This window comes from Crassostrea angulata, chromosome 6 (genome assembly GCF_025612915.1).
Source record: "Crassostrea angulata isolate pt1a10 chromosome 6, ASM2561291v2, whole genome shotgun sequence".
Taxonomy (NCBI): domain Eukaryota; kingdom Metazoa; phylum Mollusca; class Bivalvia; order Ostreida; family Ostreidae; genus Magallana; species Magallana angulata.
In genome coordinates, this window is record NC_069116.1 from 2,887,501 (window position 1) to 2,910,576 (window position 23,076).

At 34.1% G+C, this 23,076-nt stretch overlaps 2 protein-coding genes across 4 annotated transcripts in view; one reads left to right on the forward strand and one right to left on the reverse strand.

Moving 5' to 3' along the window:
• Positions 1-13,651, reverse strand: part of LOC128186854 (probable RNA-binding protein 19) — a 14,601-nt gene extending 950 nt beyond the window's left edge. Inside the window, exons 1-26 of one of the 2 annotated variants that reach the window (XM_052856789.1) lie at positions 13,525-13,651; positions 13,196-13,378; positions 12,906-13,031; positions 12,294-12,368; positions 11,935-12,160; positions 11,451-11,497; positions 10,878-11,039; positions 10,412-10,474; positions 10,140-10,218; positions 9,498-9,569; positions 8,979-9,082; positions 7,906-7,947; positions 7,662-7,737; positions 7,375-7,505; positions 7,191-7,243; positions 6,852-6,905; positions 6,465-6,561; positions 6,268-6,378; positions 5,688-5,888; positions 4,600-4,707; positions 3,763-3,888; positions 3,500-3,566; positions 3,234-3,372; positions 1,366-1,482; positions 1,115-1,220; positions 1-51 (exon numbers count right to left, since the gene is read on the reverse strand). The exon at positions 1-51 is cut by the window's left edge and continues 73 nt beyond it. In XM_052856789.1, the coding sequence (XP_052712749.1) occupies positions 1-51; positions 1,115-1,220; positions 1,366-1,482; positions 3,234-3,372; positions 3,500-3,566; positions 3,763-3,888; positions 4,600-4,707; positions 5,688-5,888; positions 6,268-6,378; positions 6,465-6,561; positions 6,852-6,905; positions 7,191-7,243; positions 7,375-7,505; positions 7,662-7,737; positions 7,906-7,947; positions 8,979-9,082; positions 9,498-9,569; positions 10,140-10,218; positions 10,412-10,474; positions 10,878-11,039; positions 11,451-11,497; positions 11,935-12,160; positions 12,294-12,368; positions 12,906-13,031; positions 13,196-13,378; positions 13,525-13,560 (2,652 nt within the window). In that variant the 5' untranslated portion in view covers positions 13,561-13,651. Of the gene's footprint in view, positions 52-1,114; positions 1,221-1,365; positions 1,483-3,233; positions 3,373-3,499; positions 3,567-3,762; positions 3,889-4,599; positions 4,708-5,687; positions 5,889-6,267; positions 6,379-6,464; positions 6,562-6,851; positions 6,907-7,182; positions 7,244-7,374; positions 7,506-7,661; positions 7,738-7,905; positions 7,948-8,978; positions 9,083-9,497; positions 9,570-10,139; positions 10,219-10,411; positions 10,475-10,877; positions 11,040-11,450; positions 11,498-11,934; positions 12,161-12,293; positions 12,369-12,905; positions 13,032-13,195; positions 13,379-13,524 lie in introns of both variants that reach the window. The other variant, XM_052856788.1, reaches the window with a different exon arrangement.
• Positions 13,629-23,076, forward strand: part of LOC128186855 (transmembrane protein 47-like) — a 15,811-nt gene continuing 6,363 nt past the window's right edge. Inside the window, exons 1-2 of one of the 2 annotated variants that reach the window (XM_052856790.1) lie at positions 13,629-13,754; positions 16,635-16,791. In XM_052856790.1, coding sequence (XP_052712750.1) covers positions 13,719-13,754; positions 16,635-16,791 — 193 coding nt within the window. In that variant the 5' untranslated portion in view covers positions 13,629-13,718. Of the gene's footprint in view, positions 13,755-16,570; positions 16,792-23,076 lie in introns of both variants that reach the window. The other variant, XM_052856791.1, reaches the window with a different exon arrangement.

The following is a 23,076-nucleotide window of genomic DNA, read 5'->3' on the forward strand; positions in this document are numbered from 1 at the left end:
GAGTCTCCTCCCGTATAAATGTGTGCTGTGACACAGCGCATCAAACGCTCTCTATAGGAAGAATAGTGAAAATGACTAAAAACTGTCATACAGAAAACAACAAAGTTGGCATGTATTCCCGTCATGTGTGTGAAAAAGGGATTCCCTTGTATCTTGAATGCCTTGATTACAAATAATAATGAATTTTCTATAAGAACCAAAATAAATGTAGCAATGGAAGAAAATGAGACGGCCATTAAAAAGCCTGTGAAACAGACATTACCCAAATCAATAATTGTCGGAGAAAATTGGATTATGCAATAAGAAGTGGGAGTATGTCTGGAGGGGGGACAGGAGATCACTCGGATTCCTCGGTCTACTCCTGAACTGTGGAATTGATTTTTTTCCCATTAACAGGTCTAATGTAAGGGAGTAGAAAAGCTTCATCTCCTTGCAAGAAAAGTCCTTCATTTCAATTCATTAGAAGTATTAAAATTCATATCTGCAGCAGTATTGGAGTTCTACTGATGGATGAGAGTTATTAAACTTGTGCATGTTAATCTTACCAGACCTCAATGTTGTTTTAGTTATGACAAAAAAGAGGACTACTCTCTGAAACCTTGGTCCAATCTCAATGGTAATTCTATGGAAAGGCAGCAGAAAGTTTTAAAATCTAATGTGTATATTCTCAACTCAATGAGCTGTACATTTTCTATTTGATGCAATTAGTAGCAAAGGATAGGGGAAATTGAAGCTTTAGACGGGTCACTATGAATGATCTATACATTCTGAAGATGATCGAGATATGTTAGAAAATAAGAGAAAGTAATTTTGTAACATTGCTAAACTTTTTGGTGGTTCATTCCTTAACTCTTAACACATCAGAACTGTGGTGCTTAACCCTCTAACAATGGGGATTGGATAAGAAGACAGTACACGTACAAACTTCTTGTCTGTTCAGGAAGCCCACAAATTCAAAATCAACCTCTGACAAACACATACCGGTAATCAAAAACATGGAATAAGAACACAGTACAAACTTTTGCATCCTGCCTGGTCAGGAGGTCCACAAGTCCAAACCCCACCCTCTGACAAATTCATGATAGAAAACATGGAATAAGAGCACAGTACAAACCTTTGCGTCTTGTCGGGTCAAGAAGTCCACAAAACCAAATCCCCTGTGACTCCCAGTCCCTCCCATTTTCTTGGGGAGCCTCACAAACTTCAATTCTCCGAACACCCTAAAACAGCAAGTTTACTTATACACACATGCATACAAAACTTTCTTGCTCGTAACTACATATATATGGTGTAGAGAAAGTCATACAAAGTAGGATTGGTCAAAGCTAACCATTTATTAATCACAAAAATCATTAAAATACATACTTGAAAAGTTCATAGATTTCCTGTTTCTTGGCCTCGAATGGAATGTTCCTGACCAAGATTTTGGTGGTTTTCTGTTTTTTCACTTTCTGCTTCTTCTTTGTTGTTACCTTTTGTGTTCTGTGAAGAATTTTGTTCCATATTTTATTTTATTTTTTTAAATCAAAAGCAGAAGAATAAAAGGTAATTCACTGATGTGATGCATATCTCTCCATCTCTGTCCGTGTGTGTGTGTCTCTCTCTCTCTTTCTCTCTCTCTCTCTCTCTCTCTCTCTCTCTCTCTCTCTCTCTCTCTCTCTCTGTTATGAAAGCATATGTTAGTATAATGCAAATATAAATTTGCAGTAAAGTCGCTAAAACACTCCAATTTATTGCATGTTGGAATGCATTTGAAACAACAGACATCTCCATTCACTGGTCTGAGTCATGTTATAATGTACATGTATATCAATCAAAAAGTGTCAAACTTAAAGCGAACCAATACACTGCTATATGATACCAGTACATCAACAGCAGGGGACTAACAGCTCAAAATTCAAATACTTCCTCCTGGGGGATTATCAAAGCAGGAAACTGTTAAGTGGTTTATAACAAGGAACTCCATACAGGTAAATTCCACAACAATGGTAGTGGTACAAGTACACATGTGCTATTTGTAATCATAAAGTCACATTCTGAAGTTATCTTGCCAAATATGTGTCAAATCTCTTGCCACTGCACAATGTTGCAAAGAGGACTTGAACTTTGAACTTTTATTAAGATACTTATCAGTTCACTTGCCACTGTGATTTGATAAGGCAATACAATCTACTGTGTACCGGTATGTAGACCTGATGCAATGAAGTTTTGTTAATTCTAGTGTTTTTGCTAAGTTAAGGTGACTTCAATTAGGGAAAGTCCCTATTATGTCACCCTAAGGGGTAGAATCCTTTTGTTGCCCATTTAATACAGGAAATGATTTTATCACGAGACATGAAAGAGCTGAATCCTTCACAATTGTTAAACAAAACACATAGGAAATAGTAATCCTTGCTAGTGTACACTAATATCAAGGCATGAAACATGGACACATGAAAGTTTGCAAGGTCAAAGGGAGATAACTTGATTGCAAAGACAATCTAAGTTGAAATTGCTTTGATCTGCAGTTTATGAAAATTGGACACACACCAAATACTAGTGTCAGCTTTTTGTTTGGCTAATAAATTTAAAAGATTTCAGGAATCAGAGCAGTATTTCAATTATACAGCAAACGCTATGATTGTGAGTGATGTTGTTACATAAAGGGTGTGTGTGAGTGTCAGATTTCCCTTCTTACCCCAGGGTCAGTGTCAGAGTTCCTTTCTTACCCCAGGGTCAGTGCCCGAGTTCCCTTCTTACCCCCAGGTCAGTGTTCAAGTTCCCTTCTTACCCCAGGGTCAGTGTCCGAGTTCCCTTCTTACCCCAGGGTCAGTGTCCGAGTTCCCTTCTTACCCCAGGGTCAGTGTCCGAGGTCCCTTCTTACCCCAGGGTCAGTGTCAGAGTTCCCTTCTTACCCCAGGGTCAGTGTCCGAGGTCCCTTCTTACCCCAGGGTCAGTGCCCGAGTTCCCTTCTTACCCCAGGGTCAGTGCCCGAGTTTCCTTCTTACCCCAGGGTCAGTGTCCGAGTTCCCTTCTTACCCCAGGGTCAGTGCCCGAGTTCCCTTCTTACCCCAGGGTCAGTGCCCGAGTTCCCTTCACACCCCAAGGTCAGTGTCCGAGTTACCTTCTTACCCCAAGGTCAGTGTCAGAATTCCCTTCTTACCCCAGGGTCAGTGTCAGAGTTCCCTTATTACCCCAGGGTCAGTGTCCGATCCCTTCTTACCCCAGGGTCATTGTGAGAGTTCCCTTCTTACCCCAGGGTCGTCCTGTTGGACAGCTTCAGCTCCACCATGTGTCCGTCCAGTTCTGTGTGCTGTAGCGCCTTCAGCGCCTTCATAGCGCTCTCCTTCTTCTGGAACTCCACAAACCCGTACCCCATGGACAGGTACTTTCCTGCAGGGTGAGAGTTACAGAGACAGATTCAATTTATGATACACCCTGTGTACAACATCATCAAGTTATAGATGAGAGCTTACATTGTGCAGACCATGGGTAAACCTATTCATCTCGGTGCATTTACCTGGATTCTTCATGTCTTTCTTCTTTGCTACAGAAACAGCACGAATCGCCCCACATTTTTTGAATTTCTAAAAGGAATTACAAAATATAGCGTTTGTATTAAAATAATGCTGAACATCCTCTAAGCGTTACAGATGAGATGCAGATATTTGCAAGTAATGAAATTCCGTTAAAGTGTGTTAACAATAGTATCAATGAAGGTGACAGTTCTAAACCTGTCCCTTAGATAATGAGTGTGTAAGAGGACTAGAATTGGAGTCGAACCTGTCTGAGGCCCTCCTCGGTGGTGCTGAAGTTGAGGTTTTTGACAAAGAGCGTGGAGTCTGGTTCAGGACCCGCATCTTCCTCCTCACTCTCACCTGATGATTCCTCATCAGCCCCGGCCTCCTTCTGAAAGACAAAGGACAATTTATTTCTAGTGTAAAGCTATAGGAAGGTTAATAATTTAAGATGTTCAATTTTATAAAGGTAAACTTCTATATTTATACACAATCTTATCAGAAACCTTCTCTTTCAGAAAAACAAGGTACAATTTGTCAGAAGTGTAAAGCTCTTTTAGTCTTATCAATTACACTGCTTGTATTTCCCAAAGTTAATTTCAATATAATACATCAACTTTGGCCTGCACTGTCAAAATAACCCCTTTTCTTTTTCTGAAGGAGAATTACAATTCTCTATACTATGTACCTCTGGCTTTCTCTTTATGTACAACGAAGAGCCGACAATGTGTCCTGGGTAAAAGCTCCTTGAAGGCTTATGATATTAATTACACAGTTTTTCTTCTCAAAGTAATTTCTATATTTGGATTTTAGTTTGTGCAGTCATTATTTAATAACCCTTTCCTTTTTCCAAAGGAGAATGACCATTGCTTACAGAACAATTTACCTCTGGGATTCCTACAGAACATTTTACCTCTGGGATTCCTACAGAACAATTTCCCTCTGGGATTCTTACAGAACAATTTACCTCTGGGATTCCTACAGAACAATTTACCTCTGGGATTCTTACAGAACAATTTACCTCTGGGATTCCTACAGAACAATTTACCTCTGGGATTCCTACAGAACAATATACCTCTGGGATTCCTACAGAACAATTTACCTCTGGGATTCCAGAATCAGCCGACTCCTGTTTCTTGTTCTCTCTAACAGCCGGCTTCCTGAACACCTCCATAGGGGCCCACTCCAAGTAGAGTGGAACATGTTGAAACTGAAATCAGAAGAATACAGTGCTTGTCAAATCAAACAAGAGGCCCAGGTCACAGTGATCATCCTAGTTACTGTTCTAAAGTTAACTTTTACACCCCTTTTCTACAGTGTACTTTCATAAAAACACAAAACTCTATTTTACGGGTTTTATTATCACCTCTCTTAAGGACTTTCATAAATTGAAAAGTGCTTCACAAGAATACTTTGAAAATGACTCAATTGTTCCAGAAAAGATGAAAATATGAAAATTTAAGGTCATGGACAATGACACTGAGAATGACCTTTCCAAATGGTGGGCAAATTTTGATCAGAAAAGCTTGCTTGAGGTTTGAGCTCAGATGAGCTACCTCATTATAACAAGGCTGCTGCAAAAAATCAAATGAAAGGAACAAAAAGAGTTAATCTTAAATTAATGCCTATATTCACTTACTAGTACTTCTGGACTTACGTTAATATGACTAAAGGGAGGTAACTATTCTTGATTTAAAGAAAATTTCAAAAAGTCCAACAACATGCATGCTTTATATTCTGTGGTATAATTAATATTTGTTGGCATGAATTTAGTGGATAAGAAAATTCAGTTTTGAGGATACAAAAACTTATGAACAATGGTTTTACCAATAAAATAAGTTGTAAGACATGAAATTTCCATCAACATTAGATTGTGGATCAAACTAAACAATGAAATCCATGAAAATTGATGTTCAAAAAATTAATGAAACCACACTAAAGGGTGTATACCAGTATATGAGATCTTTTTAAAAAATGGTGTACAGTAAAGAACACTTATAGCGAACACACTTATAATGAACTGACGCTTATAGTGAAGTGATCTTCATTCCCGTGGGTTTTAAACAGACTGTGAAGCTAACGTTTATAACAAATTACGTTTAAAATGAAGCAAGATCGCCCATCCCTGGCCCGTCATTATAAGCATGTTTTGCAGTATATATATCAGGCTGGTATAAAACAGATAATCACCTTTGTGTAAGCCAGGTTTCTGAAGCCTAGCTTTGCCTCTGTTGGATCCAGATATTCCACGATGGCTGTGACTCCTGATGGGGGCATGAGCACCCTCCCCAGGGCCCCGTGTTTACTGAACACTTCCCGGAGATCCTCGGGGTCTGTGTTGGCGGGAAGGTTCTTCACAAGGAGGACTGTCTTACTTCTCGGAGCAGCAGCCTATCAGAGGGAGGACAAAATGTGGCAATTATAGTTAAAATGACATACTAAAATTTCCTAATTAAACGTGAGGAATTTTTTTCTGCGTAAAATCACGGATTTTAAAACCTTGCCATTATTTTTTAAGAGTTGGGATAAATGTTCCACATTTGCGATATTATATTCTCACGATTTGTTAATAAATAGCGGGATCGCGGAATTAGTACTTGCTTAATATAAGGAATTTACAGTAAATAGCAATGTGTACAAGGTTTGTTCACAATATCATAACAGTATTCTGGTTATCATGCAAATTTTTATTACTTGAATACAAATATAATTTTAGTACAGTTTGTATTACAAAACTAAAATTTGATTATCCATTAAAATTCATGACTACCTGACTAAAACTATCTAGAACAACTCCATTTTCTGTCAGGAAGTCGCGGGTTTCTGCTACGATCTGTGTCTCTCCTAAAGCCATACGGACTCCCAGACTCTGAGGAGCTTCCTGGAAAAATAATTCAACAAGTTAGCAAGATAGTTTGACAAGCAGCAGCAGTTCTACTGGTGGTAACAGAGATCTCACAGACTCACTGGGTCCAGGATGTGACTCTTCTCAGTGTTGTATTTGGTAGCCATCACATCAGCCACAGCATTAATTCCGAGGAACATTGTATTCCAATTATGGGAGCTGAAAAATAGTTTGAAAATTGAATCGGCAAGAATTCATCTTTAGCTTACTTTTGTACAAAACAAATGTGTTCAGATCTCTAAACTTGAATTATGCTAACAGTTTATGCCATGTTAATTATAGATTTTTCCTTCCAAGAAAAAATACTACATTTCTTTGACCTGATAATGTATCAAAGAACTTTTTTGTCCTGTATTTTATGTAATTTACAAAAACAAACTTCTATTGATTTCTTATTTTTTCAAGAAGTCTTCTGACATTCAGATGATGACTAGGTTTGTTACACACACCTTGAGGCTTCGGCTTTCTGTTGTGCAGCTTTTTTGGATTTGTAAGAGGATCCCTCTACAAAACATAACAGTTAAAGAGAGGCTGCTACAATATCAGACTGTGAAAACAGAGAAATCTATAAAATTTACAATATCAGACTTTGTGACAACAGAGGTCTCTTTAAAATAAGTTGCATAAGAAGAGAGAATCAAGTTAAAACAGATAGATCCATCTTTAAAATGTTCTTACTGTTACCACTATTATCTCAGTTCAATGCTCTAAAGCATGTCATATAATGATGTACAAGACTTGTACATTACTTTCACATTAACATCTACAAAATGGTTGTACCTTTCTCTTCTTTCTCTTCGTCCAGTTTCTCCTTCCCTGGAAGAATATGTAACATCCTTCCCTATTTTATGAAAAAAAACAGAGGCTGTGAACAATTTAATCAACAGTCAAGTGCAAGACAGAATATCCCAGGTTAGTCTGCAGCAGAAGTGTTTCTGGTACATTTCCTACACATTTACAACACTATCTTACCATGAAGATGGTTCCGTCAAGCTCTTCATAAGCTCGTACTGCATGCTCTGGCATCATAAACAAAATGAAGGCATAGCCTCGAATCTTTTTGGTGATAGTATCAATGGAGAGATGGACCTCGGCTATCGGCCCTGGATTAACAAGGCAAACAGTTTGAAACCCTTCCAACAATACAGAGGTCCAACAATACAGAGGTCCAACAATATAGAGGTCCCACAGAGGTCCAACAATACAGAGGTCCCTGTGACTGACAAGCACCTGTTGTTGTCACCCTCAATCACACTTACCAAACTTCCCAAACAGTTCCTCCAAGTCTTCCTGGGTACAGTTGTAGGCAAGATTCCTCACAAACAGCCGCCCCGTCTGTAGAGTTCAATAATCAATCAATCAAACCAAGAAATTCTAATAGGTTTTAAAAAATTTACATTTCACAAAAGGTATCTTCTAAATATGTAACATTAACATGTACATTAACAATACATTATTTCTTATAAAATTTAACTTAAGTTAACTATTGATTCAATACCATACCTCTGCAACACTGTCCATCTGTGACTCGTGTTCCTCCCAAGTCTAAAAATAGTTTTCATATCATACAGTGTCTAATTTTTCTTTTGCAAACACTTGCTTGACAATAAAATCTTGATATGCATTAATAGGGTGTTAATGTAAAAAAAACATGCAGTGGGTTTCATAATTAGATTTACATGTATTAACAGATATATTTTAAACAGTTCCTTTTTTATGATTTTTACTACTATCTACAGTCACAGTAGAGTTTTCAGTATTTTAGACTATCGGTTCATCGTGTTTTCAGTATTTTAGACTATCGGTTCATCGTGTTTTCAGTATTTTAGACTATCGGTTCATCGTGTTTTCAGTATTTTAGACTATCGGTTCATCGTGTTTTCAGTATTTTAGACTATCGGTTCATCGTGTTTTCAGTATTTTAGACTATCGGTTCATCGTGTTTTCAGTATTTTAGACTATCGGTTCATCGTGTTTTCAGTATTTTAGACTATCGGTTCATCGTGTTTTCAGTATTTTAGACTATCGGTTCATCGTGTTTTCGGTTCATCGTGTTTTCAGTATTTTAGACTATCGGTTCATCGTGTTTTCAGTATTTTAGACTATCGGTTCATCGTGTTTTCAGTATTTTAGACTATCGGTTCATCGTGTTTTCAGTATTTTAGACTATCGGTTCATCGTGTTTTCAGTATTTTAGACTATCGGTTCATCGTGTTTTCGGTTCATCGTGTTTTCAGTATTTTAGACTATCGGTTCATCGTGTTTTCAGTATTTTAGACTATCGGTTCATCGTGTTTTCAGTATTTTAGACTATCGGTTCATCGTGTTTTCAGTATTTTAGACTATCGGTTCATCGTGTTTTCAGTATTTTAGACTATCGGTTCATCGTGTTTTCAGTATTTTAGACTATCGGTTCATCGTGTTTTCAGTATTTTAGACTATCGGTTCATCGTGTTTTCAGTATTTTAGACTATCGGTTCATCGTGTTTTCAGTATTTTAGACTATCGGTTCATCGTGTTTTCAGTATTTTAGACTATCGGTTCATCGTGTACAGCAGTCCCTGTGGGAGACCCACCTTTCTGTCCACAGACTGTACAGCTTGCTGCGACTCTTTCTCCTCTGATTGGACAGCTGTTTCTTCCCCCGTCTCACACTTTTTCAGGTAAACTCTTTTGCTCTCTGTAACAGTAATGCATCAATACGTACCAGTGCATGTTGGCAAGTCAATCTTTCTACGTCTGACTGACAAGATCTGATTTTTCAGGCCAATGTTCAGTTCACTCTTACATGTACCATACACAGGAGTGTAATGATATACTAATAACCATTATATGTAAAAAGTTCTGATAGGTTGACAATCCATGAAAAATGACCCAGAAAGAAATTTAATGATTTCATTTTGTATACCAGGTGATAATTTGACATAAATGTACATGTTATAATAGAGTCATAGTATCATAACACTCAACCTGAGGCCTCCATCAGCTCAACCAATACAGCCTCAGTAAAATCATGATACATCATGATAAACTTCAGCCATTTCAAAATGAGTATGTCTCTATATAGGCCCACTATTCACAGTGCAGTGACTTACTGATAAAGTTTTTGTTTCTTCTCATGGCATCATTTAGATCTTTCTCTGAAGAAAAGTCTACATAAGCTACTCCTAGAAAAAAACAAGATATCGGTATTTAAACATCAAATTTTTTTTATACCAGACAAAGTATGCCAAAAATACATTTACAGATTTTTGACAAGACACAATTTTTGTCTTTTGTTGTTTTTAAATGTGTTTAATGTAAATGTAATATGGACACTGGGTTAAAAATTAATTTTTTAAGTAATAAAGCACTAGTATTGAGGAAGTTTGGAGTTTCTGGAGTGTAATGGCTGGTTAATCCAGCACATTAAAAAATAATCCAGATCATTCATTATAAGCATAATTTGTTATATCCGTCAAGTTTACAACATGAAAAAAAGTATTGGGAATTAAAATCACTTCGCTGTAAGCGTCAATTAATTATAAGCATATTTGCTATAACCATGTTTCACAGTAAATGTATATGTATGAATCTCCAGGGTTTAGAGTAACAATTTAGAGTACCAGCAAAATGAAAGTCAATAATTTCATTTTCAAATTGTCATTTCTGATAAAGGTATTTCCTTGACTGCCCATCCCCTCTTTTGAATCAGTTTACAGCACTCTGCATTGTATATAAACTGTATATATACACACCTATTGATTTTTTCTGGTTGTTTTTAGGAATACGGATATCTTTTGGTTTGATTGGGTTAAAAAACTCTTTTAATGCTTTCTGTAAAAGATGAGAATTTTTTAAAATTTCACAGGAATTCATGTACACATCCATTTATTTTAAAACTTTTCTTAGAATATATAACTTAATCAAGCTTTTTTTTCAACAGATAGACATTATCATTTGATAATTTCGTTTTTATTAACATCACTCAAAAACAAATACCAGTAAATGATTGACAGGTTATATTTACCTCTCCTGCCGAAACAGGTAAATTTCTCATCTTCAACATGTACTTTTGTTTGGTTTCCTCAGACTGTAAATAATATTGCACCAAAAATAATACATGTAACTAAATGCAAATGTACCTATTCAAAATGAGATTTTAAAAGAAAGTCACAAGATTCCCCTTGTAGTTCAGTAAAATACACAAATTTCATAAGCAACAGTCAAACTGTGGAAAATGGAGGTACAATATAGCAGTACATCTACATGTACGCGTCAACTTTTCTGTGTGTATTCATGGATGTAAAAAAATTACTTGTACATGAACATTTACTATACATAAATGCAATTTTACTTAAAGAATTCTTCCTACATTTGACTTTACTTTACATAAACCAAAGACACAGCAGCGGGTTCAATTAGAGAAATGGTGGCACTGTAGTTTAGAATGTCACCGACTAAAACATTTCATCACCTCGTCACCTCCTACTGACCTGACTCTGCTTGTCTTTTAGTTTCACTTTCACTTTGGTATCTGTTTGTTCCTCTTCCTCTGACTCGGAGCTGCTATCCTCCAGCATGGCTTGTTCCTCTTCCTCTGACTCGGAGCTGCTATCCTCCAGCATGGCTTGGCTCGAGACTTTAGACTTCAGGTACTGCAAAAAATACATTGAGGTCATTTGCACACATTGACTGTGTAGTCAGAGACTCAAAAGTACTACAGATAGTTGCACATACAAATAATGACCATAGGCCACTTACTCCTCATGCAGTTTCTTTATTTATGTCATAATTATTGCAAAAATGGTGTTTGGAAATTTTCCATCGCGAAAGTACTGCATGGTTTTCTGACTGTGGCATTTAAAATGTAGAACCAATTTAAATTCTACAGAATGAAATTTCTCTCTCAGTTCTTCCTCCCTTGATACAGAGTGCAAAAATCAATGATGTTCCGTATACAAATACATGTATTAACATTAGTATTGTTACTTATGAAACATCTACACATGATTAAAATTTTCGACTAGATTGATGTCTAGACATGTTGGTATCTGACTAGAACTTACATCCAAATCTGACACATTCTTTTTGGTAGCCACTTTCTCTTCTTCCTCTATAAGAATAAAAATACACACGTTTAAGTTTATATTTAAAGTGTGCTTATTTCAAATACATGTAAATGAAAACAAATTGGATTTTTATAACACTGATGAATGGAGCAAGTGAGCCGATAAATATAATTTATAATTTAATCCCAATGCAAACAACTGTCTCTTAAAAGCTTTACAATGGCTTATAAGCCTTAACAATTCAAAATCTAATTTTTAAAATTGCAGAATTACAGAGCTGTGGGACTGAAATTTTTGAGTTGCTTGTGTTAGAAGTGTCCTTTTTTAATAGGTAGAAATGTTTATCCAAAGACACTACTATGATATTGAATCGTTTGAATACATTGAAAGGACAAGGAAAACTAAATTGAAAGACATCAGGCTGTGTAAGTACAACACTTTATCCTTTATCCTTTCACACAAACTCAGAATTTACTACTACCCATCAACTCCTCCTCTCCTTCCTCCTCTTCTTCCTTGTTATCTTCCTCACCACTACCATCACCATCATCGTCATCATCACTATCTTTATCATATTTTATCTTCTCTTTATCCTCCTCCTGAACACCTTCTCCACTGGGCGGTACTTCATCATTACCCCATACTGACTTGTTCATACTTCTTTGGTGAGCTTGTACAAATTCTTCAAATTTTGGATCATCTTTCAACTAATTATAAGACAATTAAATTATGGTTGAAATATGCAGCAATACATGCATAATGACAATGTAACTGCACATACAAAAGCACTGCTTTTTTTCAATTTGCCAGTATGGAGGACAACAAGAACTTGAGGCTTACCTCTCCTAACATCTCAGCAACCACCTTCTCCCTGGATTTTTTCTTCTTTTCTTTCTTCTCTTTCTTTTCTGTATTCTTTTTAAAATAAATAATACATGTATCATTAAGTTCTACAAAAATTTCGGAGCGAGATCAGCTCGCCAGTGAGAAGCACCAGCAAACACTGCGAGATCTAACAATAATGCCCGACCAAAAAGAAAATTCAATGTACTGCTCCCTATTATGTACTGAATTTTCTGTTGTCAGAATCGTACCCACAATTCTGTGTAAATCGCATATGGCTACAAATGTCATGTTGTCACGAGAACAGATAAAAATTAATTTTAAGAAATTCAAGGGTTAAAAAAGGTCAATAAAACATTCATCTGCTCGTTGTTAATTCTCAAGAGAGTTTTTAAAGAAGGAAAAGCAGACGACAATAAACCTGTAGGTGTGAAACATGAACTCTGACGTCACAATCACTTTCTAAGCAGGGCAAAAAACTCTTTATCTTTTTTATTCAAATTATCATACTTATGAATCCCTTGGAATTTGATTATCATAATGACTTATGCTGCACTTCCCCGCATATACATGTACATAAATATTGATTGATTTTTATTCTGAACTTACTTTTGTATTTTCATTTTGTTGATCTTCTAAACTTTTCTGTTTTTTCTGAAATGCTGAACTGTCCCTGGAATACTTGCTCCAAGCTCTAGGCTTGCTTGAGTCACTAAAATCTTTGGCCTTTTCAACCTAAAAACATTTCCAAATTTGATGGCACACGTACTATAATTTAATCAAGTCATTTTTATTATTTTGTATAAAGCGCATTGCTTAGAGAGTTGCTTTACACCAGCGCAAATGGCAATTGTCATGTGTTTAAATGAAAAAGATACTGTCCACGCTTTTAAACGTACATATATTCTACAGGCGTTGATAAAGGTCTTATTATATTGGTTGATGGCTTGGTCTGCCTCCGTCTCTGAAGTGTATCCAATGAAAGCAAAGTTTCTAAACACGCCCTCCTTTGTGTACTTCAGCGAGCAGTCAGTTAAAGTACCGACGGATCCAAACATAGACCGCAGTCTCTCCTCCTTTATCTGAAAATAAAAGCCATCATAACTTGGTGAAGTTTTCCTATAAAACATATTTTCCATTAACGTTCATTCAACAAAAACAAACTTGAATTGTATTACACTGTAGATTATTAAAGAAGCATCTGCTTTAATACGCCGTTAATAATTACTTTTTTCGGTAAATTCTTTACAATCAGTCTCGACATTATCGTATTGACACTGAAGACAGAAACACGTGTGGCTTGTTTTCTTCTTCGATGATAAACCGGAAGTAGCTTCAATTACCTCCCTTATTCATAAAACAAAAATCAATGAAAATGTAAAATAATAAGATTTTTGCCTTTTTCGTATTTTTCTGCAAAAAATGGCTGAAAATGTTATTGTAGTTCGGCCTTTTAAGGTATGAAAATTGCTTTTCTTTAGTTGTCATTGCTTATTAATCATGTTAATCTCTATATTCTACCGATCTGTGAATTAACACATGCACTGGCACCTTTTCTCATATCGGAATAATTTAATTTTTACAAAGCCAGTCTTTTTAATAGTTTAAAAACTCATATATATATATATATATATATATATATATATATATATATATATATATATATATTATTTGTATTGTTATACATCTGTTATTGTGTGTTCGTGTTTTATGTATTTTAAATTAATATGTTCTTGTACTGTATGCGGTTTTTATAGCTCACCTGAGCAAAAAAACCCAAGTAAGCTTTTTTGGACACAATTTGGCTAGTGATCGTCTATTATTTTGTCAGTCCACCTGTAAACTTCTCATATTTTCGATCTTTCAGAACCACTTCATCTAAACTTCACACAGGGCGGGGGATCTAAAATTATTTAGTGCCTCATAATTTTCAAAGGGGAGATAATCATAATATGTACTGTGAAGAAGAGGGTGTCTTCTTCAAAAGCCTCTGTATTACAAATGCCAGTATTTACTATGACTGTCCAAGTTTACTGTTTTTATTATCTTTAGTTAATTATCTTGGGACAAAGTAGAACTTATATACAAAAAATTAAGCTTCTATGTATATTGTATATCTAAATTGTTCAAATCATGAGGCCATCCTTAAAAAAAAAAATAACTGTTTAGAATTGTCGCCAGGGGGTTATTAGACTCAGGAGGAAGTGAGTAATTTTTTTTTATATTTATATATTTTTCAAACTTAAAGGGGCATGGTCACAATTTTGGTCAAAAATTATTTTTCCAATTTTAATGTTTACAATCCTTTAGTAAGGCATTTTTAATATGCAACCAAAATTTGAGAGTCATTTGTTGAGTTATAAGCGAGTTACAGAGCTTACAATTCTTTGCAATGTAAACAAAGCCTTTGTTTACATTTTGAATGTTGAAGTGAAAATTACAGCTTTAGACCAAAAATAATTATATGTTAAACGTTAGGAACTGTTTGTTTATGCTTAAAATGAATAAGAAGATAGACAAATCAGTTTGAAAAAGATTTTTACTGGTATATTAAACATATGTAAACAAAAACAGGGCACGAGCCTTATTTACATGACAAAGAGTTGTGAGCCCTGTCTCTTGCTTGTATTCATATGATTGACTCTCAAAATCATTTGATCATTACAAATGCATTCCTGAAGCATTGAAAATAATAAAATCAGAAAAATAAAATTTGACCGGAATCATGACCATGTCCCTTTAAAATTTACCTAATTAAACATTGGTAAAAAAAACCAAACAAACAAATTAAAATCTCCAATTAAAAAAAGCTCCTTTTGCTATTAAAAGTTTATCAACGTGGGTATTTCAATGAGGCGGGAGGCAATTCCAAACAAACAATAATTTTATCTTGGCCTGACCTTGGATTGATGGCCCACAGTCAATATGAGACTCATAAGAGGTTTTTAGTTTAAACAACTTAAAAGTTTTTTTTGTATAGTTTATATTCTAAATTATTCAAACCATGATCCTTTTGATGTACCACAGACAAATTAAGTGGCCACATGAACAGTTTTAAGTTCAACATAGAAATATTTAGGAAAAAAATTTCTTCGCAACAACTTGCAATGCTGTGAAATTGCTTTTTTTGAAATTACTGGGTCCCAGTTATATCATAGTATTCTACTCTTTCTAACCTTCTTCAAGTTCACTGTTTATATTAAAAAGAATAAAAGATGTACCAAATATACTCGCCTATAAGTCGGTTTTTGGGAGTTGAAAATTGAGTGAAAAGTGGGGGTCCGACTTATAGGTGGGACATAGTAAAAAAAATTTCATAAGAGAGAAGTAAGTTATATTTCTTTTTAAATAATAAACAGATAAATGCATTGAACCTGTGTTCATAAAAAGAAAATTCAAGCAGTCTGTTTTTCACACCTAAGGTGATAATAGATATAGGGGTCATGTCACCTAAAACAACACAAGCCAACACCCCAGTTTAAGGGGCTAATTACCAACCTAATCAGTCAGTCAGGAAATAAATCACTATCATCAAATTTTCAAAAGGACTCTATTTAAAACCCTGGTAGTTTTGAAGCTATTACCAACTTGTAATTAGTGTTATAAAAAATAATGGCATTTTAATCAAAAGTTATTAACATCATAGACCCATGATAGAAATAGTCTAGAAGCAATTATGGGGTGAAAAAAAGGACAATTTTTTTTGAATTCAAAACATGTATGATAAAATGTGGTATTTTATTGAGAGTATTTGTACATCAATTGTCCTGAAAAAGTAACCCGACTTATAAGCGAGTCAACAGCAAAATCTTCAATTTAAGCTGGAAAAAGGCAACCGACTTATAGGCGAACCGTACTTATAGGCGAGTATATACGGTAAAAAGAACTGAAAAACTGTTTTGTTAAGTTGAGTAGTGTGGCCCATGGGCCTCTTGTTTAATAAATGAGTTCAATTTGATTTGCTAATTACCCTCAATTAATAATTTACATTATCATTCTTAGACTCCTTTGATTGATTGTATTTAGTAAAAAAATTAATAATTCCTTAAATACTGACCAGTAGAGCTATTTGGCAAGTTAGATAGACAACAAATACTTCTGAATCTTATTGATAAACTTTTTTATTATGAATAAGGGCACTGTAGTAATTTATCCGAAGTCAGTCAGAATGTCATTACGCCATGTCGCAGATATCTTAATACTAACCGATTTATTAAGTAAATTATAAAAATATCCTCCATATGTTATACAAATAAAAACTCTATCTTTTTTAGCAATTACCCCCAGTTAACAGCCACATTAGTCATGTACGGTACAATGCCTGGTTCTGTTTTACAGATCATGGGGGAGGTATTCAGTGGTGTGGCTGGAGTTTTTCTGATCATCGCCTCGGTCGGACAGGACTGGGTGGAAGTGCAGTTTTTCCGCACAACTCATGTGATCACTTGGGGATTATGGGACATCTGTGTTGGTGGACTTTGCCTCCCAGATAGCGGTATATATACATCTTCATGAATCCCATTAATAAAAGTTAAAATGTAGGTGATGTGAGTTTACCAAGCATTGAGACAAAAACTCCCATAGTACAATGTAGTCATTTCCTTACAGGAATGAACAGAGGCATGTTCATCAGAATCAATGGATGCTAGCAAGCACTTGCCAAAATTCTTTATAACTGCAACACAAATTTGGGCTAGAGCTTGCGGACACCTGCTTTGCTAAACCCACCTCTGGTAAATCTCTTCTGAAGGCTATAAAATGCTTGAATATGTTTGTCCACTATTCTCAAGAAATTATTATTTTTTTATAACTTTTAAATGCTTGATGATGTAGTAGGAAAGGAGGAATGAGCATATTGATAAAATGTAAACATTGACTGGACCAGGAATTGAACACAAGACCCCTGCAACTCTAGTCAAGAGCTCTATCACTGAGATACCCATGCTGATATCCACGGTCTATATAGCCCCAACTACTACATTCCTCCCTCCTTAAATGATCTTCGCCGTCGAAGATCACCCCAGGTTCTTCCCCTGGCAGGAGTTAACCTGTCAGATCCAGGAGCAGGTCTCGACATCAAATGCCCAATTAGTGTACACTATTATAATAGTGTAATACAGTCCTCAGTGGTTTGGTTTGTTCAGTTCAGTTCAGTTTATTTTCACTCAACACCATATAATGGTACAAGAGGTACATAAGAAGAACAAACATATTTACATATATACAATATAGTTGTAAAGTTCAAGAAAGTAAGTGGGGTGAACGAACAATATGATTACCGTATATACTCGCCTATAAGTATTGTTCGCCTATAAGTCGGTTGCCATTTTTCAAGTTTATTTTCAAGATTTTGCCATTGACCCTCTTATAAGTCGGGTAATTTTTTCTGGATAATCAGTCTACAGATTGCCAATCAAATAAGCACATTTTATCATGCATGACTATATTCTAGAAAAAAAATATTGATGTTTGACCCCTCTGTTATCATTTCTAGATGCAATGCATTTTAAAAGTGTTGTGTTCAGTTAAAACATCTGTCCTGGATGAATAACTTTCGATTTTGGACGCCATTTTTTTTTTTATTGATACATGCACTGATGAAAACTTGGTGTAAGCTATAAAAATATTTAAAATACTATTGAAAATAAAATGACAGTGATTTTGATCCCCTGTTGACTGATTATGATGGTATAGCCCCTTTTAAAAGTGGTGTGTTAGCTTGTGTTGTTTTAGGTGACATGCCACCTAGTACAGCCACCAATACAGCTATTATCACCTCATGTGTAATTTATTATGAATAATTATAAAACGATCTTTATTTTTTTTAAACAGACCAGCAATAATTCTTGTGTTTAATTTTTTAAGTATAAAACAGAAATTGCTGTTTTGTAATCCCACTAGATCGCTTTTAGACGCCATGTTTTTTAATAGTTTTCTGTAAACAGAGTTATCTTTCTTGAAGTTTGTAACTTACAATTTTGGACGCCATTATATTTTTTAAACACTCATTACAACTAGATTATAGCTCAAAAACTATTTTAAATGCTACTGGAAATAAAATGACAGTGATTTTATCCCCTACTGGCTGATTAGGGTTGGTAATTAGCCTCCTAAACTCAGTGTTGGCTTGTGTTGTTTTAAGTACAGTTATACCTATAGGTATTATCACCTCAGGCGTAAATAATTGCCTGTTTAAATAAAAAATACTATCAAATACACCTTGTTCATATTTTAAGAAATACAGTTGAAACTTTCAATGTATTTATTAAGTGTTTTTCTTTTTAGTAATTAAAAAATAAAAATGTCAAGTATAGGGATCGCAAGTCAAAAGTTGGAAGCAAAATGGCGCCCAAAAACGAAGTTCTACTCAGTGGAAAAATTATCTGATTGTATGTCATGCCTATAAGTCGGACCCCTACTTTTTATTCAAATTTATACTCCCAAAATACCGACTTATAAGCGAGTATATACGGTAATTTTTGAAATAAAGAAACACAGTTTTCTTAATGTGATATAATCGACTGAAGACATGATTTCATAAAACTTTTTAGTGTTAGGAGAAGAACAGTAATATGTATCTAAAAACTGACTTCGTAATTTACTTAATGCCTTGCATTCTAATATAACATGAAATTCATCACCAATTTTGTTACAATTACACAAATTACAATAACGTTTACTTCTTTCAACAATACCCCACCTTCCTATTTCAACCGGAAGATGATGATTTGTAGTTCTAAACTTAACTAATATTTTTCTTAATTTACTGGGTAACAAGAGTAAGTAGCGTTCACATTCAAAATTTGTTTTATAAATTCTATATATAACACCCTTAGTCGATTCCTGAATATCGTTATGCCATTTTTGTAAAAATTGATCTCTTAACCTTTGGTTAATAGTTGTCTTAAAGTAGATCCAGTGTTCTGTGACGTCACACTTTTTTGTAAAACTTTGAATTCTTTAAAAATTGTGCAAGATAGTTTTATTTATTTTATGTGAATATAATCACATGGATGTAATTAGAATTATTGGTAGGTTAAAGATATTTTCGCACTTAATTTTATCCTAAATTTCCAAATTTTTATATATTTTATCTATGCAAAGGGGAAATAACTCTTTCTGACTTTTCTCTCAGTTGTATGTCTAAATGCTATAGTTTTTCTTATTCCAACGATTAATTTTAAAATATTTCTGTAATTTTAGTTTTCTGATAAAGTTGACATTAAAATTGAACAAGAAAAACAAATTTCTGCCTACAAGATTTTACTTTTAACAGAAAAAAAATACATTTTTCTAATGCTAAAATATGCTTTAGTTTATGTTTATCTGGCATCTCAAAAAGTGTGATGACATGTATATTTTTTCTAACAATTGATGACATTTAAGTCTATTAAGTCGAAATCAGTTCGGATTTTCAACTTTCCTCAGAGAATTTTACGAGTATGGAGCTACCTTAATCCAACTGGAGTTATAATGGTACGATTCATGATCACACCATAAATTTGAAAGCCCACATTTATCTAAAACATTTTTTATAGAGCATAGCCATGGATTTAATATTTGTCCCTTATCAAAAAGAATACGTACATACATATATATGATTTTGCTTAACTTGTTTTCACTGCTATTGATTATGTTGGCCCAGAATGAAATCATTCTAGTAAAAATGGTTATATACAGAGGAAATCGTCCAGTTTCGCCATATACCATATAACTAGGTGTACAACTTTTCAGATTAAGTATATGTTTCAAATATTTTAAATGGATACGTTCAATAATCTCAATATTTTCATAACCCCAGACTTCGCATGCATACAATAAAACTGGTACAACAATTTAATCAAATAAATCTAATTGACACTCAATAGGTAAATTAAAAGTTCTTATCTTCCTTATAACTCCATACATTGATTTCTGTGCTTGCTCACATAGCCGTTTTTTTGCTTTAAAAAATGAACCTGTTCTTGAGAAAATTACACCGAGATAATTAAATTCCTTAACTATTTCAATAGGTAAACCATTATATGAAAAGACATATTTGGGTTGACGACCTTAAGAAAATACAACAATTTTTGTTTTACAAATATTAACAGTAAGTTTCCACGTATCACAGTATCTATAGAATTCATTAAGGGCAAACTGTAAATCGTTTGCAGACTCAGCTAAAATAACAGTATCGTCTGCATAAAACAGGATAAACATTTTTAAATATAAAAAAAGTTCCTTTTCAATTCCCTCAGTAATTGTAGACAATCCAGTTATGTTTTTATCTAACAAATAATCTTCTAGATCATTTATATACAAGGAAAACAAGAATGGAGATAAGCTTTCTCCTTGTCGTACACCGACATTACAAGTAAAAAGAACATATTTATTTGCATAAACATATGCAAATGGTTCGAACACAAGTTCTAACAACTTACAAGGTTCTTACCAAGTACTTGTATAACAATTAACAACTGTGTAGTAGTTTAGAATGAAAAGTACATAGAAATGGATATTACTAAAGTGGGTAGATTATTGAACAAATGTACATGTATTTATTAACAGTTCTAGGCAGTAAACGTGAGAATTACGAGAATCTACCACAATCTCTGATAAATTTTTGAACAGCAAAAAAGATGTGTTGGTTTAAATTGACAGTCAGAGATTCATCTCCCCAAAAAAGTCAATGACAATTAATAATGTTAATAATTTGATTTAAATTTAAAAGCTTTGAAAACAGTTCATTTCGTACATTGGTATATTTCATACATCCAAAATACAAATGATAAGAATCTTCTGGTAATCCACATTGACAATTAGGGCTTTCAATAATATTTCTACTGTCCTTAGATTTAATGCATAAATTTAGTGTGTTAGTGTCTATTCAAAACTTAAATATATAAAGCCATCTTTAACAATTTGTCTGCCTCTCCCTATTAAATGATAAAAAAGTAATGAATTCAAATATTTGGGGGTTTTTTATCCATTTTGTAAAATTGGTTTCATATTGATGCTTTCCCCTTGAAATTAATTTCCTTTCCCACCATACAAAATTGGAACATTTGAGTCTATACAGAGAGGACAAAATAACAAACAATTTTATAATTGTCAGCTGGAAAATGATATAACAGGCATGTACATATTAGTTATCAAGGGAGAAGTCGGAAGCAATGATTTGATGTGATTGCTGTCGTTTCATTAATTTTTCTACTAATTTATTCTCTTATACTCTATGAAACCTTTTTTTGAAAATAACAAGAAACATTGCAAGTCATTCATTATACAGGTAGACTTAACAAGTCTATTAATTATCTTGCTTTCATAATTAAAACTTATATATCATCTCACAGAGAATTTTACCTGGTACTATGAATAGTCAAAGTTTGGACAGAGGTGTTAATTCATCAGGGATAAACTCTATGTGGGAGTTAAATAGACCTAATTTTATCCTAATCAGAGACAAGCTGCAATTATATAAATATAATCCTTGCAGGTAGCAGCATGAAAGAGAAGGGCTCTCAAGTTACTATGATTTCTATTTAAAACTTGTGTAATTGTATTAGGTTCATTCATTCATTCATTCATTTATTTCAATCTCAACACCATTGCACAATGGTACACAGAGATTATAATAATACAATATGTGGTATTTCTTAATAATTAACAATGCATGCGTAAGCGAGAGAGAGAGAGAGAAAAAAAAAAAAAACCATATACAACTCTGACTCGTTAATACAAATGTGAAGTATGGGGGTTCTAACCTGGGGAGCATTTTTTATTTATTTTTCTAATAAAAGCACATAATTTCCTCAAAGAACAGTGTTTTGTACTTGCCATTATAAATTTAAAACTAATAGCATTTTTTATTTTTATATTTATATTTGATAAGCATTGCTTGCGTTCTTGCTGCAACGAGTTACAACTAAGTATGTAGTGAAATTCATCTCCTATTTCACACTTATTACAATGAGCACAGAATCTTTCATGTCTGGGAATATTTGCCCAACGTCCACTTTCAATGGGTAGATGGTGATTACATGTTCGAAATCTACAAAATGTAATTGCATCTTTTTTTGATAATGTATCAAAATAATGTTCAAATTTTAACTCTTCCTTATAAATTCTATAATTTAGAGCTTTTGGGGATGATTGTAGAATAGATTGCCAATTTTGTTTGAATTGGTCTACCAACGTGAGTTTTATTTTTGCCTTTAGCCATTGTGAGTTATGTATAGTTTGATTAATCCATATATTAGATAAACCGCAATTATTTAGAATATGTTTGATATTTTCATACCAAGGGATTTTCCCCCCAACTTCGTGATTCATACAAATTCCTAGATCATATATTAACTTTGCAATTTTTGTATCTTTTCCGGTAAGTATTCTTGACCAATAAGAAATAATGCGTGTTTTAATTTGAATTTCAAGTGGGTATCGACCAAGTTCACCATATATCATGAAATCTGGAGTTGATTGTTTTAAATGGAGTAGAAGTTTACAAAATTTGAGATGAATTCTTTCTATAATTGCAATATTTGAAAAGCCCCAGACTTCACATCCATATAACAGTATAGGTTGGACAATTTTGTCAAATAAATCTAGTTGACACTGTACTGATAGATTATGAAATCTCCCCTTTTTTAACACTTCATATAATGCTTTTGTAGCTTTTTCGGCTAATTTCTGTATTGCAATTTTAAAAGATCCTGTTCTGCTAAATACTATTCCCAAGTAGTTAAAATCAGTAACAACTTCAATAAATTTATCGTTATATTTTATCTGCACGTTTTCT